The 17,696-nt window shown below is 45.2% G+C and overlaps 1 protein-coding gene across 1 annotated transcript in view; it reads right to left on the bottom strand.

The window, feature by feature from the left end:
- The window catches only part of NPR2 (natriuretic peptide receptor 2), a 571,736-nt gene that overhangs the window by 223,372 nt on the left and 330,668 nt on the right, over positions 1-17,696 (bottom strand). Inside the window, exon 5 of the mRNA XM_085627733.1 lies at positions 13,991-14,085. Within this exon, the coding sequence (XP_085483859.1) occupies positions 13,991-14,085 (95 nt within the window). The remainder of the gene's footprint in view (positions 1-13,990; positions 14,086-17,696) is intronic.

The raw sequence follows: 17,696 nt of genomic DNA, 5'->3' as shown, positions 1-17,696 counted from the left end.
ATTACAAGATATAAGCCCTGCTAGAAGGTGTTTTTTTAATAATCTTAACCTCCTTGATCCTCAATGGTGTGCAGACATTGAAGAATTTATCGAGCAGTTTTTTGCACAGAATAGAGGCACTGCCCCATTAAATACGATTTGGGATGCATTTAAGGCTAGTCTTCGTGGGTTAATAACATCTAAAGAAATTCCAAAGCAGAAGGCAAGAAAGGAGGAGAAAATAAAACTTCAAACTGATCTCACGGAGGCAACCCAAGAACACTATAGGGTTAGATCAACGCACTCTGAGCAAAAATTTTACGAGGCTAAGAGCAGGATGAGGGACTTTTACTATGACCTAGGTGAAACTAATAGTAATCTCTATGCCCAGAGGATCTATGAGGAGAGCGAATACACCGGGAAGCTCTTGGCCTGGCAAGCCAAAGAAAAGCAGGCTCGCAATAGAATAGATCAATTAATCAACCCCATTACTAAATTGCATGCTAAGACCACAGCCTCTATTGGCGAGTTGTTTTTAAAACACTATGAAGGAGTCTATCAAGCGACCGAAGGGGCCTCATCTGATTCTATTGGGGAGTTCTTAGAGCAATTGCCAATACCGAAATTAGATGATGGGGGCAAGAAATACCTCACAGAGGAATTCTCAGTGTTAGAATTAGTTGAGGTGATTAGCTCGTTCCCCAACGGTAAGGCTAACGGTGATGATGGTCTTCCTACTGAATTTTTAAAAAAATTTGGAGGAACCTTACATAAAGAATTTTTACTTTTACTGAATGACCTACTCCAAGGAGGATCCCCGCCAGACTCTTTCCATTTAGCTGTGGGGGTTAGCATTTTAAAAAAAGGAAAGGACAAGGAGAATATAAATTCATATAGACCCATAAGTCTCCTGAATACAGACTATATAATTTTTACAAAACTTTTAGCAAAGCGATTGAATAAAATAGTGGGATGTATGGTAGCCAACGATCAGTGTGGTTTTATTGCAGGCAGGCATCTCCATTCAAACACGAAGTTTGTATTGGAGGCACTGGATTTTTTTTAAATCAAATAAAGTGAAGGCTCAAATCTGGCTTTTAGACGCGGAGAAGGCCTTCGATCTAGTGTCATGGGACTGCCTTGTTGCAGTTTTAATTTCCCGGAGGTTTTTATCATTATTTTAAAAAATCTATATATGAATTCTAGGGCACAGATTATCATCAATAATTCTAATATCGGGACATGTCTGGTCACTAGAGGCACGCGACAGGGATGTCCCCTGTCGCCAATTCTATTCGCGTTATTTATCGAACCTTTGGCGATTGCGATTAGGAATATACGGACCGAAACAGTCCCAGTAGCAGGCATGACTAATATAAAATTATATGCCGATGATATTGCCCTTTTTTTAAACTCTAAACCCTCTAGCCAATTGAAAATTTTAAAAATATCCTCGGTTTTCCAAAAACTAGGGGGTTATAAAATTAATGTTAACAAGACGGAAATTATTCTAGTAAACTGCACTGTAGACACTTTAATACCAGAATTTAGGCAAATATATAACCCATCCCCAAAGAGGTATTTGGGAATATTCATATCGGACAATCTGGAAGATCTGTTTTCATTGAAGTTTTCACCTCTGTTAAAAAAGGTTGGGTCTCTTTTAGAGCATTGGAATTTATTACCCCTGTCTTCAATGGGGCGAGCAGCACTAATACGAATGTTGGTTCTACCTCTTTTTAATTTTTTATTCGATGCTGTACTTTGTGTAATTCAGGTCTCTTTTTTTAAAAAAGTGGATGCCCTGATTTCCTCTTTTCTCTGGGCCAAAAAATCTCCTAGGCTTGCATGTAACATTTTATACCTTCCTTCTGTACAAGGAGGGTTGTCCCTTCCAAATATAAGAGAATATTACTTTGCATCCTTTGCACATCACAGTTTTAGGTTTTTTTTCTCCGACACCAACGAGGCAGACAATTTTTTTATGAAGAAGATACTGTCAGAAGTAAAAATAACCGACCCGATTAGAACCACGAAAGATCCAAAGAAAGTTTGTTACAAATCCCTCCATCCTTTTGAAATTTTACTCTATTCCTAGAATAAGTAATACAACGGATTTGAACAACTTTAATTTGGGAGAAGAGGGAGGTATGGACAGTAAAACAATAAATCTCTGGAAAGAAAATGGCTTTGTAAAGATTGAAGACTTCCTTACCGGAAATAGGTGGAAGTCATGGGATGAAATCTCCAGACAGATACATCTCTCTTATTCCACCTTGAATTGGTCTTTCTGTATGCTAAATCCAAGGCTTAAAGAGTTGGATATAGGAAATCTATACCACAAAGAAATTATCTCGACAGCTTTGAATAATAAAATTCAAAAAAAGATGAGTATTTGGATCAAATTATTAAAAGAGGACAAAGGGCTGGAATCCTCCAGTAGGATCATTGAGAGGTGGAAGAAGAGGGAAAATATTGAAATCAACCTGTATGTATGGGATAAAATAAATACATTTAATAAAACAATTTTTCGCGGCGCTAATTTTAGACGCATGCAATTTTATAATAAATGGTTGATCTATAGAACTCCCTCCTATCTCCACAGTATCTTCCCCCTAGTTGCTGATAAATGTTTCCGGTGTGAGGAGAAAGGGAACTGGAAACATATTGTCTGGGAATGTCTTAAAATTCAGCCATTCTGGAAGGAAATTAAAAAATACCTCTCCCTGGAGCTTAAAGCCACTATAATGTTTGACGATTTAGTTCCTGTACTAGGCTGCTCTATGAGCCACACTCCATATGATGAGTTCCTTTTCATAGCCTCCCTAATAGCCAAATCCCTTATTTTGCAGTCCTGGAAAAACGATAAAGTACCAACCTTTCAGGCTTGGAAGGCAAAACTACTACGAATCCAGGTCAGGGAAAGGAAATATGCACTGAGATCAGGGGCACTTAAGAAATATGAGAAGTGTTGGAGTGTGTTCGAAACCAACGTGCCCTGTACCGTATTAATTCTATTATAAATGTGTTCTGTATCATTGATTTTGTCTTTATAAACTCTCAATAAAAAGAATTAAAAAAAAAAAGAAAAGCAAATGTGTTTACCGTATCAAGCGATCCTACTGCATTAAACACCAAAAGCCGCACGTTATTCCCCACAAATCATATCAGGTGTTGGTTATCGTACTCGATAAATAACGGCCCGAGGTATTGTTATTACATAACGCCCGCACTCGCCATCAGGCGATAGGAGTTGTGTGCTGTTGGCAGACGAACCTTTGACATCACCGGATGTGCCCATGGAGCTAAGTAAAGATTGACAGGAGCCCGGTCCAATGATGAGCTCTGGGACCCCACTGGAGGGTGGGTGCAATAGATGTCACAGGGAGTTGGTTGAAAAGAACCCAATGGCTGTTACAGGTCTTTTTTTTACAGCGCTCAGGTAGTTTTTAATGCAGTGCGTGGTGTCCTTGTAAATCAGTTAAAGGCAGCACATACGTCATCATCTCAATAAAACAGAGACCGCCCCCTGCCTTCCCCAACCATTCATGCCAGACACATTCGGGCGCGGGGTGGGTAGTTATTTGTTCAGGAGGGTTGCAGAGGCCCAGAATGCCTTGGTAGCTGCCTCTAAGCGCTATAGACTCTGAGTACAGGACCACTGGTATTCTGCCATCGGTGGTTGGTAGCACAGGAGGGGAGGGAAGAGATGAGAGATGAAAGCAGAGGCTGGACCATTCCCAGGGTTTTGGTTTCCAGTATTCGGGAGGGGTTTGCTCACAGCATCTGAGACCACTGGAGGGTTGGACCTCTTCAGCTGTAGTCAGTGGCCTCCAGGAGCTTCTTAACGATGAAGACAAGGTGCCAATTGTGACCTGAGCCATCGGTCAGTGAGGATGGACAGACCATCCCAAGGCGACTGGTGTCGCTCAACCAAAGAGCAATGATTGATTGTTAAGGCCCTTTCAATCATGCCAGGTTGGTGGGGTGCCACGATCGGTGGTGTCATGCCAAGGGCCAGGGTGTCTATCTTATTTTTAAAATAAATGATCCATGGTCTACAAAGGAGTTTAGAACGCAGAGAATAAAAGTTAAGACAAGGAGCAGAAACCGTGGAAGATCTTACCGCAAAGAAACTCGATTGGTCTAGAAAAGGAACCTGAAAAAGTCTGTTCCAGCTTTAATTAAAACAAGAACGTCTTACTTGTGAAATACTATCACGTCTGCAGAGAATTCTCTGGAGAAAGTGTTTCAGGTAGTGTTCACCCTCATACAGCCAGGCTGCCTGGTATCTCAACCCCTCAGAATCACGAGTCCACAGACAGCCTTTCCTCCTGCTCTGTTCTGAAGGTAGAGATGACTCCATCAAGCCTGACTTAGAAAGAGCCATCAGGACCTGCCCGCGTCCATCACCGCCGCTCCAGAGGGACATGTACAGGACCGGATCTTCCTCGTCTGGATGGTGTGGAGACATCTCAGGGCCATGAAAGCTGGCCCGCTGGAGGATGAAGGCTGGCCCGCTGGAGGATGAAGGCTGGCCCGCTGGAGGATGAAGGCTGGCCCGCTGGAGGATGAAGGCTGGCCCGCTGGAGGATGAAGGCTGGCCCGCTGGAGGATGAAGGCTGGCCCGCTGGAGGATGAAGGCTGGCCCGCTGGAGGATGAAGGCTGGCCCGCTGGAGGATGAAGGCTGGCCCGCTGGAGGATGAAGGCTGGCCCGCTGGAGGATGAAGGCTGGCCCGCTGGAGGATGAAAGCTGGCCCGCTGGAGGATAAGGGTCCAATCAGGATCCAAAGGATGAGGCTCCTGTCATGATCGCTGCTACGTGCTCCATTCAGAGTTGCGCCCTCAGCAGGGGACTCTACCACGGGGCACGCAACATCTGCAGTTAAGACTGTGGAGAACAAAATCCAACTTAAGTTCTGCTGAAGTGGCGACAACAGATTCTGCCTGCAGCTGCCAAACTGGGAAACAATTCTTTAGTGCATTAGCTGTCAAGAGGATTGGAGGGAGAAATACTCCTTGATAGGAGTGAAATCGGTTTTAGATCTGAACTTCGAACGGAAGCCGCTCTTGTATCTGTAATTGACATTTTAAGAACTGATTAATAACCGATCAAGAACCTCCTGGTATTGCTGAATCTCTCTTCCGCCTTTGATATAGTTACGCACACCATAGTGATTGGGTGACCTGAGGAGGTGGAAATAAAAGGAACAGCCCTCAAATGATGCAGGTCATTCTTACGGGGAAGGGTATGCCTCGACGTCAAGCTCCAGATGTGGAAGGCTGCGAAGGTCGCCTCTTTCCCCGCTTCTGTTTAATGTTCATATATATCCTCTTCCAATCATCATCAATTGTTTTAATGTTCAGATTACTTCATAGAGGGAAGGTACTCAGCTGATCCTGCACTTGGAAAAAAACAACCTTAGGGGCCTCTGCACTGCACTGGTGAACCACCTCAGGGGGCTCCGTGCGATCAGATAGCATGCCTCGCGTTGGCACTGCACCGGTGAACCACCTCAGGGAGCTCAGGTGATCTGATATCATGCCTCGCGTTGGCACTGCACCGGTGAACCACCTCAGGGAGCTCAGGTGATCTGATAGCATGCCTTGGGTTGGCACTGCACCGGTGAACCACCTCAGGAAGCTCAGGTGATCTGATAGCATGCCTCGCGTTGGCACTGCACTGGATGAACCACCTCAGGGGGCTCTGCATGATCTGATAGCATGCTTCGCGTTGGCACTGCACTGGATGAACCACCTCAGGGGGCTCTGCATGATCTGATAGCATGCCTCGCGTTGGCACTGCACTGGATGAACCACCTCAGGGGGCTCTGCATGATCTGATAGCATGCCTCGCGTTGGCACTGCACTGGATTAACCACCTCAGGGGGCTCTGCATGATCTGATAGCATGCCTCGCGTTGGCACTGCACTGGATGAACCACCTCAGGGGGCTCTGCATGATCTGATAGCATGCCTCGCGTTGGCACTGCACTGGATGAACCACCTCAGGGGGCTCTGCATGATCTGATAGCATGCCTCGCGTTGGCACTGCACTGGATGAACCACCTCAGGGGGCTCTGCATGATCTGATAGCATGCCTCGCGTTGGCACTGCACTGGATGAACCACCTCAGGGGGCTCTGCATGATCTGATAGCATGCCTCGCGTTGGCACTGCACTGGATGAACCACCTCAGGGGGCTCTGCATGATCTGATAGCATGCCTCGCGTTGGCACTGCACTGGATGAACCACCTCAGGGGGCTCTGAATGATCTGATAGCATGCCTTGCGTTGGCACTGCACTGGATGAACCACCTCAGGGGGCTCTGGGTGATCTTATAGCATGCCTTGCGTTGGCTCTGCACTGGATGAACCACCTCAGGGGGCTCCGCATGATCTGATAGCATGCCTCAGGGGGCTGATCAGGAATGCGGTGGATGCAGGAACCATCAATGAAAAAACTGCTAAATTCCTCATCCAAACGGGTCCTAAAACACCTAGCCTGTATATGCTACCTACAATGCACAAGGATGCTTTACACCCTCCTTTTAGACCCATTGTGTCGACCAAGGGTAGCTTGCATGAACCTGTTGGTAAACTGATCGATAAATACCTGCAACCTTTGGTGCTCAAAATGAATACTTATATCAAGGATACCACTGATTTTCTTTCCAAAGTCAACAAATTAGTGTTTTCTATCAACGATGAGATTTGGTTATGTACCATAGACGTTAAATCTTTATACACTTCGATTCCGCATGACCTCGGGATGGAGGCCATGGAAGATGCACTACTACAGTCCGACATCGAACCAGATTTTCAAATCTTCCTTATGGAGCTGATACACTTCACTTTGTATCAGAGTTATTTAAAGCGGGGAGACCAATATTACCTCCAAATGTCCGGCACATCAATGGGCAATTGTGCCGCTCCTTCGTATGCAAACATCTTTAGGAAATATTTTGAAGAGAATAACATTTTAAACAATAACCAATGGATGAGACATGCCATTACCTTCCTCAGATACATCAATGCCATTTTTGTCTTATGGAATGGACCCCTTCGGGATCTTGAAGAAGCATTGAATGCTCTCAACAACACAAATGAAAGGATTCAATTCACTCGTGAATTTAGCGCACGTTCCATCACGTTTCTGGGTGTCCAGATCATCAGATCAGGCAATTGCTTGGAAACTAACTTGTTCAGAAAACCAACTGATCGAAATAACCTGTTGCAGTACCAAAGCTACCGTCAGACCTCTCTCAAAAACCATTTGCCATATTCCCAACTATTGAGGGTCAAAAGAATCGTTTCCAATCCTATCAAATTTGATCAACAGGCGTCTGACATGCTACATTGATTTCAACAAAGAGGTTATCCTCCAAACATTCTGAACTCTGCTTTAGAACGTTGCAATAAAACAAATAGGTTGGATCTATTGGCTTTTAAACCCAAACGTACCTCTGAGAGAGCTGTTGTTGTTTCTAAATTTTCAACAGTGAGCGGTCTTTAGAAGAAATCCATCAGAAAGCATTGGCCTATCATAAATATAAATGTAAATGTAGTGCATTTATATAGCGCTCCGCACCCCCCGAAAGGGTCTCTCAGGCACTGTGCACATACCGCTGTGGAACCCTTCCTGGCCTTTCCCTGTGAAGTGCCCACTCCTGGGCACCCCCAAGGTGAAGCCAGGCATCCTAGCGCTTTTGGGGCCGTTGTGGAGATTAAGCAAGCTATTGCCCAGAGTTGGACCCATGATTAGAATATGCACCGAGGCAAGAATTATCGGGTCCGGGGAAATTGAGCCCAAGACCCGCCGAGGCGGGAATTGAACCCTGGTCCGGGCCAGACCTCTGCATCAGGGTCTGCCGCTCTAACCACTGAGCCACACTTCTCCATCTGAACCTGATTTCAAAAATATTTTTCATGAATTTCCAATTTTCGCTTATACCCGCGGAAGAAACATCAAAGAAACAATAATCAATGTCACCACATCCAGTGAAACATCATCTTCAAAGGCAATACACCTTGTTACAACTGTAACAATTGCAACAAGATCACGAGAGGACCCACAATCACACATCCCATGAAGGGCACCAAAATTAAATTGAATGTCAATGCCAACTGTGACACCAAAAATGTTATTTACATCCTTAAATGTCCATGCGGACTGGTTTATATTGGAAAAACTGAGAGAAAAATCTAAACTCGATCAATGAACATAAGAGCAACATCAGGACTGAAAACATGAAATCCACCAGAGCTTCTCATTTTAAAGAACATCGCCACAACATCTGTCAATTACAGTTTGCTTTTCTAGAGATGGTGGAGAAACGAGAAGGCTGTAATAATAATAACTTTCTTTTGCAACGAGAAAACGTTTGGATTAAACACTTGAACTCGATGAAACCCAACGGTCTCAATGATCGGATGGAGTTTTCCTGTTACCTTTAGACACTGATCCTCTATTTTTGTCTGTTGCTGCATCTCGATACCTTGTTGCATCTTTGTAACATCATTGAAAGTTTTCTTTATTTTTTCATACACTCTTCACCTTATAATATTAATTTATCTAACCTATCTACATTCTGTGCACCGTTTTATTTCCACATTCCTATATTCTTTTTACTTTTTTACCTTTGTATCCCTACTTTTTTGTATTTTCATTTTTACATTCACCTTGATGATTTTTTATCATGCGTTTTCACTCATCTTTACTATTCATTCCTTTTATATTTTCTCACCAGATCAGTCTAGTCTGTGACATCTGTATTTTAACTTATTCTTGTGAAGTGTTTTTCTTTTCGTAACAATTTCACCACATTCCAAGATAGCGCTCATGGTTTTTTGCTCACACACGCTTAGTCTTTTCTTTATGTCACCCGGTCCACCACGATTTAATTGGTCATCACCCTAACACTCGGCGTTCACAGCCGACCATGCAGAGCTCCTTGTGAATCTGCTGAATTACACTGCACATGTAAGTTTATTTTGAACACTTTGGTTTTATTCTTGTTTATTTTTTTGCCTATGCACTTCACGCCATGTTTGAACACCGTTTCCGCGTTAACCGCGTTTTTTCTCACCTTCACGTACTGGCACTTGTATCAGGGATTTACAACATATTCGAACACTGCTATATGTCAACCGTGCATTCCGTCACATCGGTGATTCACCCATTTATACATCACTCGCCTGTTTTTTCAGGGTTTCACTGCATAATCTTTTGTTCATTTTGTTTGTCTTTCAATAGCACGCAATCTTTAAAGTCGCTTGGCATGAACCTACTTACCCTTTAAATTAATCATACCACACGTGCTTTTTTCTGTTGGTCACAGATCATTTTAACGTTATCACTTTATTCAATTTACGTTTTGGTGATCATTCTTCACAACTCACTAATCACATACTTTCTTGCCGCTTGTCACATATAGTTACAATAGTAGTGTGCCAACAAGGGATTTTGTTTAGAAGAGTTAAGTTTCTTTATACAAAGCAAATTAATTTTTAGATGAGTTCAAGACTGATACTCAACAACATATTATTTAATTGAATTTGAGCAAAAATATGCAACACACACGGGGTATCTTTTTAAGTGAAAAAATCACTGGCTTTTTATATATAAACAATCGATAAAAAGGAGTACAATGGACAATTAAATGTGCAGTGTAACATGAAAGGAGAAAAACAACCAATTATTATCCACAGTTCATGACACAAAAAATATCCAATCCAATAAAGGAAACAGAGATCTATCTCATATTTGGAGAACAATCAGCTGTACATGTATGATGTGGAAATGGATAATGTAGTCGACGTTTCGGTCTGTAAGGGCGTCAATCCGTCAGACCATCTTCAGGACAGTAGAGATTTCAGAAGGGGACTCTTATGAATCATTGCATTCGTTTAGAGTACAAACGAATTCAAGTGCCGTCAGCCAGTGGGAACTCGAGTTCCCACTGGCTGACGGCACTTGAATTCATTTGTACTCTGACAAAAACATTTTGCTGAATTAAGAAGCTCAACCAAGGAAGGACCAACTGGCCCTCTTTGATGCACAAGAACAGTATATTCAGAATACTGACTTTCAGTGCTCCACTATTCCTCCATAGACATCTAAAAGGAATATTCTTACCCAACTAAGACCGGAACGAGAACAACCAAAATCGATGAGGAAATGATAACACCTCTAAACGAATGCAATGATTCATAAGAGTCCCCTTCTGAAATCTCTACTGTCCTGAAGATGGTCTGACGGATTGACGCCCTTACAGACCGAAACGTCGACTACATTATCCATTTCCACATCATACATGTACAGCTGATTGTTCTCCAAATATGAGATAGATCTCTGTTTCCTTTATTGGATTGGATATTTTTTGTGTCATGAACTGTGGATAATAATTGGTTGTTTTTCTCCTTTCATGTTACACTGCACATTTAATTGTCCATTGTACTCCTTTTTATCGATTGTTTATATATAAAAAGCCAGTGATTTTTTCACTTAAAAAGATACCCCGTGTGTGTTGCATATTTTTGATCAAATTCAATTAAATAATATGTTGTTGAGTATCAGTCTTGAACTCATCTAAAAATTAATTTGCTTTGTATAAAGAAACTTAACTCTTCTAAACAAAATCCCTTGTTGGCACACTACTATTGTAAGTACATTTGCCCAAGCCCTCAAGGGTGTATTGGGTGTTACCCCAAGATTATACTGCTTGTCACATATGTCACGTTTGATATCTCAGTGACGAGTTATGTTTTTGGTATTAGTAAGGTATCATACGTTTGTTTTTCAGATAATTCCCCTGATGAAGGGCTCTTTGCCCGAAATGCATAGGGAATATTGTACATTTGAAGATTTTGATGAAGTGAATTCTTTTTGGATAAAAGTCTTAATATGATTTGAGGGAATGAAATATAATTCCTCTGACGATTTACAACTAACCACGTTGGATGTACCTTCATTTCATTTAAAAACATCTCACTTTTGTGAGACTCTAAGGTTGTGCCCAGGGGGCCTATGTTCGTTGTATCATGTGCCCTCAAATTTGTTATGATATATTTTATTTGTTGTGAATGAAGGGTTACCTGAGATTTTTATGAACTTGACATCACAGGAAGTGACATCACCTGCCCTTTGACCCACCCCGAAGTTAAAGGAAGTTACATCACACACATTTTGAGCTGGTGACATCACAGAAAGTGACATCACTTGCCCTTTGGACCCCCATGAAATCAAAGGAAGCAACATTGCATTACCTTTGACTTGGTGCTATCACAGGAAGTGATGCATCTAACTTTTGGTTACTTATATCACACAAAGAAGCTGGAAAATCTCTACAGCTACAAAAGAAGTACCCTATAAACAGAGATACTTTCAAATCCTCTTTTAAGGTATGAATGGCATGCTGGGGTCTGAAAGGGATGCTGAGGTCTGAAAGGGATGGAAGAGTCTGCTGATGTCTGAGTTCTGAAAGGCATGCGGGGGTCTGAAAGGGATGCTGAGGTCTGAAAGGGATGCTGAGGTCTGAAAGGGATGCTGAGGTCTGAAAGGGATGCTGAGGTCTGAAAGGCATGCTGAGGTCTGAAAGGCATGCTGAGGTCTGAAAGGGATGCTGAGGTCTGAAAGGAATGCTGAGGTCTGAAAGGGATGCGGAGTTCTGAAAGGGATGGAAGAGTCTGCTGATGTTTGAGTTCTGAAAGGCATGTGGAGTTCTGAAAGGGATGCTGATGTCTGAAAGGGATGCTGAGTTCTGAAAGGGATGCTGAGGTCTCAAAGGCATGCTGAGGTCTCAAAGGCATCCTGAGGTCTGAAAGGCATGCTGAGGTCTCAAAGGTATGGAAGAGTCTGCTGATGTCTGGGGTCTGAAAGGCATGTGGAGGTCTGAAAGGGATGCTGAGGTCTGAAAGGGATGCTAAGGTCTGAAAGGAATGCTGAGGTCTGAAAGGCATGCTGAGGTCTGAAAGGGATGGAAGAGTCTGCTGATGTCTGAGTTCTGAAAGGCATGCGGAGGTCTGGAAGGGATGCTGAGGTCTGAAAGGGATGCTGAAGTCTGAAAGGAATGCTGAGGTCTGAAAGGCATGCTGTGGTCTGAAAGGGATGCTGAGGTCTGAAAGGGATGCTGAGGTCTGAAAGGCATGCTGAGGTCTGAAAGGGATGCTGAGTTCTGAAAGGGATGCTGAGGTCTGAAAGGCATGCTTAGGTCTGAAAGGGATGCTGAGGTCTGAAAGGAATGCTGAGGTTTGAAAGGGATGCTGAGGTCTGAAAGGGATGCTGAGGTCTGAAAGGCTTGCTGAGTTCTGAAAGGGATGCTGTGGTCTGAAAGGGATGCTGAAGTCTGAAAGGAATGCTGAGGTCTGAAAGGGATGCTGAAGTCTGAAAGGAATGCTGAGGTCTGAAAGGCATGCTGAGGTCTGAAAGGGATGCTGAGGTCTGAAAGGGATGCTGAGGTCTGAAAGGCATGCTGAGGTCTGAAAGGGATGCTGAGTTCTGAAAGGGATGCTGAGGTCTGAAAGGCATGCTGAGTTCTGAAAGGGATGCTGAGGTCTGAAAGGCATGCTTAGGTCTGAAAGGGATGCTGAGGTCTGAAAGGAATGCTGAGGTCTGAAAGGGATGCTGAGGTCTGAAAGGAATGCTGAGGTCTGAAAGGGATGCTGAGGTCTGAAAGGGATGCTGAGGTCTGAAAGGCTTGCTGAGGTCTGAAAGGCATGCTGAGGTCTGAAAGGGATGCTGAGGTCTGAAAGGGATGCTGAGTTCTGAAAGGGATGCTGAGTTCTGAAAGGGATGCTGAGGTCTGAAAGGCATGCGGAGGTCTGAAAGGGATGCTGAGGTCTGAAAGGGATGCTGAGGTCTGAAAGGGATGCTGAGGTCTGAAAGGCATGCTGAGGTCTGAAAGGGATGCTGAGGTCTGAAAGGGATGCTGAGGTCTGAAAGGCTTGCTGAGTTCTGAAAGGGATGCTGAGGTCTGAAAGGGATGCTGAGGTCTGAAAGGCATGCGGAGGTCTGAAAGGGATGCTGAGGTCTGAAAGGGATGCTGAGGTCTGAAAGGGATGCTGAGGTCTGAAAGGCATGCTGAGGTCTGAAAGGGATGCTGAGGTCTGAAAGGGATGCTGAGGTCTGAAAGGCTTGCTGAGTTCTGAAAGGGATGCTGAGGTCTGAAAGGGATGCTGAGGTCTGAAAGGCTTGCTGAGTTCTGAAAGGGATGCTGAGGTCTGAAAGGGATGCTGAGGTCTGAAAGGGATGCTCAGGTCTGAAAGGGATGCAGAGGTCTGAAAGGGATGAAAGCGCCTGCAAGGGCGGATGGGCCACACCGAGTCACACATTTAAGGTGTGGAGTAGAGAGTTGGCTTCACTTACTTGAAAGTGATTCAGTTTGCACTGGAAGTCAGGGGCGACATCCAGTCCTTTGCCTTGACCCCTCCAGATTGTTTTTGTTGTGTTGGGTGCTACTAGAGATCAACAGAACAATCCCCCACCTGGGAGCAAGAGGGCGATGGACAGAAGTGATGTCTTCTCTCAGATGGTTTGTCACTTTAGATCTCAGATGGCTTTATCGTAAAGGTGACTCTACAGCTAATGGCAGAGTTGAGACTTGGGGTGCATGGTTCTTCTGATGTAGTTTCACGGCAGCGAAATCCGCAAGGAGCTTACTACACCACTGCTATCTTTGAGCTAAGGCTGGTGCGGCTTTTGTTATTCTTACCAAGATGTTTCAGTCATTTTACGGAGCTATTTGTCCCATTGTGCACACATGGTCCCACCACGTCACACGCGGTGCGAGGTCAGCTGTGGGGATGGGGTGAGCATTCAGACTGTTGATTCTTCTGCAGAGCCCACAGCTGCATTTTGTTTGAAAGGTTTGATTCAATGTTGTGAATATATGGTTAATGTGTTTAAATTGTATGAAGCAACTCTTGCTAGTTTTCAGGGGTAGCTGGCACAGATGATCTCTGTGGTGACCCACCTCCAGTGCACAGGGATCACTGGACTATCAACAACTCACCTCGAACTCGCCCGTGTCCTGGTCGCCCATGGCCCACAAGTTGAAGTCAGTGTCCCGGTCGTTGCTCTTGTCCATGCTCACCAATCCTGTGATGCCTGCCAAGAAAAGAAATTACAGTTAGCAGTGAAGCAGGTGGAACGGCTTCATGAAGATCACGCACAGAGCTGCCCTGGTCACCTTGAAGGACGGCAAACATCTGCCTGGACAGAAGGACCTGGCTCTGGAGGCTGCCACTGCTCACATCTGGGACCCACACACAGCTCAACCCTGGCAACTCTCCTTGAGTGCTCCACATCTCAGAAGCTTTTCCTAATTACATGGATGTGTGTTGGGCCTCCTAGAGGCTTCTTGTGCAACAAACTGTGGCTGAAGACATGAGCCGGAAGACAGGGGGCAGTGGTCAGGAGCTCGAGGTGGAAGAGATTAAAAGTAAACATGACATGCAGAGACAGGAGGTGGTGGACAGGGGATGGAGGTGGAAGAGATTATAGGTGAACATGACATGCAAAGACAGGAGGCGGTGGACAAGAGATTGAGATGGAAGAGATTATGGGTAAACATGACATGCAAAGACAGGAGGCGGTGGACAGGAGAAGAAGGTGGAAGAGATTATAGGTAAACATGACATGCGAAGACAGGAGGCGGTGGACAGGAGATCGAGGTGGAAGAGATTATAGGTAAACATGACATCCGAAGACAGGAGGCGGTGGACAGGGGATGGAGGTGGAAGAGATTATAGGTGAACATGACATGCAAAAACAGGAGGCGGTGGACAGGAGATTGAGATGGAAGAGATTATAGGTAAACATGACATGCGAAGACAGGAGGCGGTGGACAGGGAATGGAGGTGGAAGAGATTATGGGTAAACATGACATGCAGAGACAGGAGGCGGTGGACAGGGGATGGAGGTGGAAGAGATTATAGGTAAACATGACATGCAGAGACAGGAGGCGGTGGACAGGAGATGGAGGTGGAAGAGATTATAGGTAAACATGACATGCAGAGACAGGAGGAGGTGGTCAGGAGATGGAGGTGGAAGAGATTATAGGTAAACATGACATGCGGAGACAGGAGGCGGTGGACAGGGGATGGAGGTGGAAGAGAGTATAGGTAAACTTGACGTGCAAAAACAGGAGGCGGTGGACAGTGGATTGAGATGGAAGAGATTATAGGTAAACATGACATGCGAAGACAGGAGGCGGTGGACAGGAGATTGAGATGGAAGAGATTATAGGTAAACATGACATGCGAAGACAGGAGGTGGTGGACAGGAGATTGAGATGGAAGAGATTATAGGTAAACATGACATGCGAAGACAAGAGGCGGTGGACAGGAGATGGAGGTGAAGAGACTACAGGTAAACATGACATGCGAAGACAGGAGGCGGTGGACAGGGGATTGAGATGGAAGAGATTATAGGTAAACATGACATCCGAAGACAGGAGGCGGTGGACACGAGATTAAGATGGAAGAGATTATAGGTAAACATGACATGCGAAGACAGGAGGTGGTGGTCAGGAGATCGAGGTGGAAGAGATTATAGGTAAACATGACATGCAGAGACAGGAGGCGGTGGACAGGAGATCGAGGTGGAAGAGATTATAGGTAAACATGACATGCGAAGACAGGAGGCGGTGGACACGAGATTAAGATGGAAGAGATTATAGGTAAACATGACATGCGAAGACAAGAGGCGGTGGACAGGAGATGGAGGTGAAGAGATTACAGGTAAACATGACATGCGAAGACAGGAGGCGGTGGACAGGAGATTGAGATGGAAGAGAGATTATAGGTAAACATGACATGCGAAGACAAGAGGCGGGGGTCAGGAGATCGAGGTGGAAGAGATTATAGGTAAACATGACATGCGAAGACAGGAGGCGGTGGACAGGAGATTGGGATGGAAGAGATTATAGGTAAACATGACATGCAGAGACAGGAGGCGGTGGACAGGAGATCGAGGTGGAAGAGATTATAGGTAAACATGACATGCGAAGACAGGAGGCGGTGGTCAGGAGATTGAGGTGGAAGAGATTATAGGTAAACATGACATGCAGAGACAGGAGGCGGTGGACAGGGGATTGAGATGGAAGAGATTATAGGTAAACTTGACATGCGGAGACAGGAGGCGGTGGACAGGGGATGGAGGTGAAGAGATTACAGGTAAACATGACATGCGAAGACAGGAGGCGGTGGACAGGGGATTGAGATGGAAGAGATTATAGGTAAACATGACATGCGAAGACAGGAGGCAGTGGACAGGAGATCGAGGTGGAAGAGATTAAAGGTAAACATGACATGCAGAGACAGGAGGCGGTGGACAGGAGATCGAGGTGGAAGAGATTACAGGTAAACATGACATGCGAAGACAGGAGGTGGTGGACGGGCGATTGAGATGGAAGAGATTATAGGTAAACATGACATGCGAAGACAGGAGGCGGTGGACAGGAGATTGAGATGGAAGAGATTATAGGTAAACATGACATGCGAAGACAGGAGGCGGTGGACAGGAGATTGAGATGGAAGAGATTATAGGTAAACATGACATGCAAAGACAGGAGGCGGTGGACAGGAGATTGAGATGGAAGAGATTATAGGTAAAAATGACATGCGGAGACAGGAGGCGGTGGTCAGGGGTTGGAGGTGGATGAGATTAAAGGTAAACATGACATGCAGAGCAGGCGGCGGTGGACAGGAGATGGAGGTGGAAGAGATTATGAGTAAACATGACATGCACAGACAGGAGGCGGTGGACAGGGAATGGAGGTGGAAGAGATTATGGGTAAACATGACATGCAAAGACAGGAGGCGGTGGACAGGGGGTGGAGGTGGAAGAGATTATGGGTAAACATGACATGCAAAGACAGGAGGCGGTGGTCAGGGGTTGGAGGTGGATGAGATTAAAAGTAAACATGACATGCAGAGCAGGAGGCGGTGGACAGGGGATGGAGGTGGAAGAGATTATACGTAAACATGACATGCGAAGACAGGAGGCGGTGGACAGGGGATGGAGGTGGAAGAGATTATAGGTAAACATGACATGCGAAGACAGGAGGCGGTGGACAGGGGATGGAGGTGGAAGAGATTATAGGTAAACATGACATCCGAAGACAGGAGGCGGTGGACAGGAGATGGTGGTAGAAGAGATTATGGGTAAACATGACATCCGAAGACAGTAGGCGGTGGTCAGGGGTTGGAGGTGGAAGAGATTATAGTTAACATGACATGCAGAGAGAGGAGGCGGTGGACAGGGGATGGAGGTGGAAGAGATTATGGGTAAACATTACATCCGAAGACAGGAGGCGGTGGACAGGAGATGGTGGTAGAAGAGATTATGAGTAAACGTGACATGCAGAGAGAGGAGGAGGTGGTCAGGGGTTGGAGGTGGATGAGATTAAAAGTAAACATGACATGCAGAGCAGGAGGCGGTGGACAGGGGATGGAGGTGGAAGAGATTATACGTAAACATGACATGCGAGGACATGAGGCGGTGGACAGGGGATGGAGGTGGAAGAGACTATAGGTAAACATGACATCCGAAGACAGGAGGCGGTGGACAGGAGATGGTGGTAGAAGAGATTATGGGTAAACATGACATCCGAAGACAGGAGGCGGTGGTCAGGGGTTGGAGGTGGAAGAGATTATAGGTAAACATGACATGCAGAGAGAAGAGGCGGTGGACAGGGGATGGAGGTGGAAGAGATT

Source organism: Triturus cristatus, chromosome 2_1 (assembly GCF_964204655.1).
Source record: "Triturus cristatus chromosome 2_1, aTriCri1.1, whole genome shotgun sequence".
Taxonomy (NCBI): Eukaryota; Metazoa; Chordata; class Amphibia; order Caudata; family Salamandridae; genus Triturus; species Triturus cristatus.
Note: the sequence above shows the minus strand (reverse complement) of the source record. Positions and strands in the feature narration are given on the sequence as shown.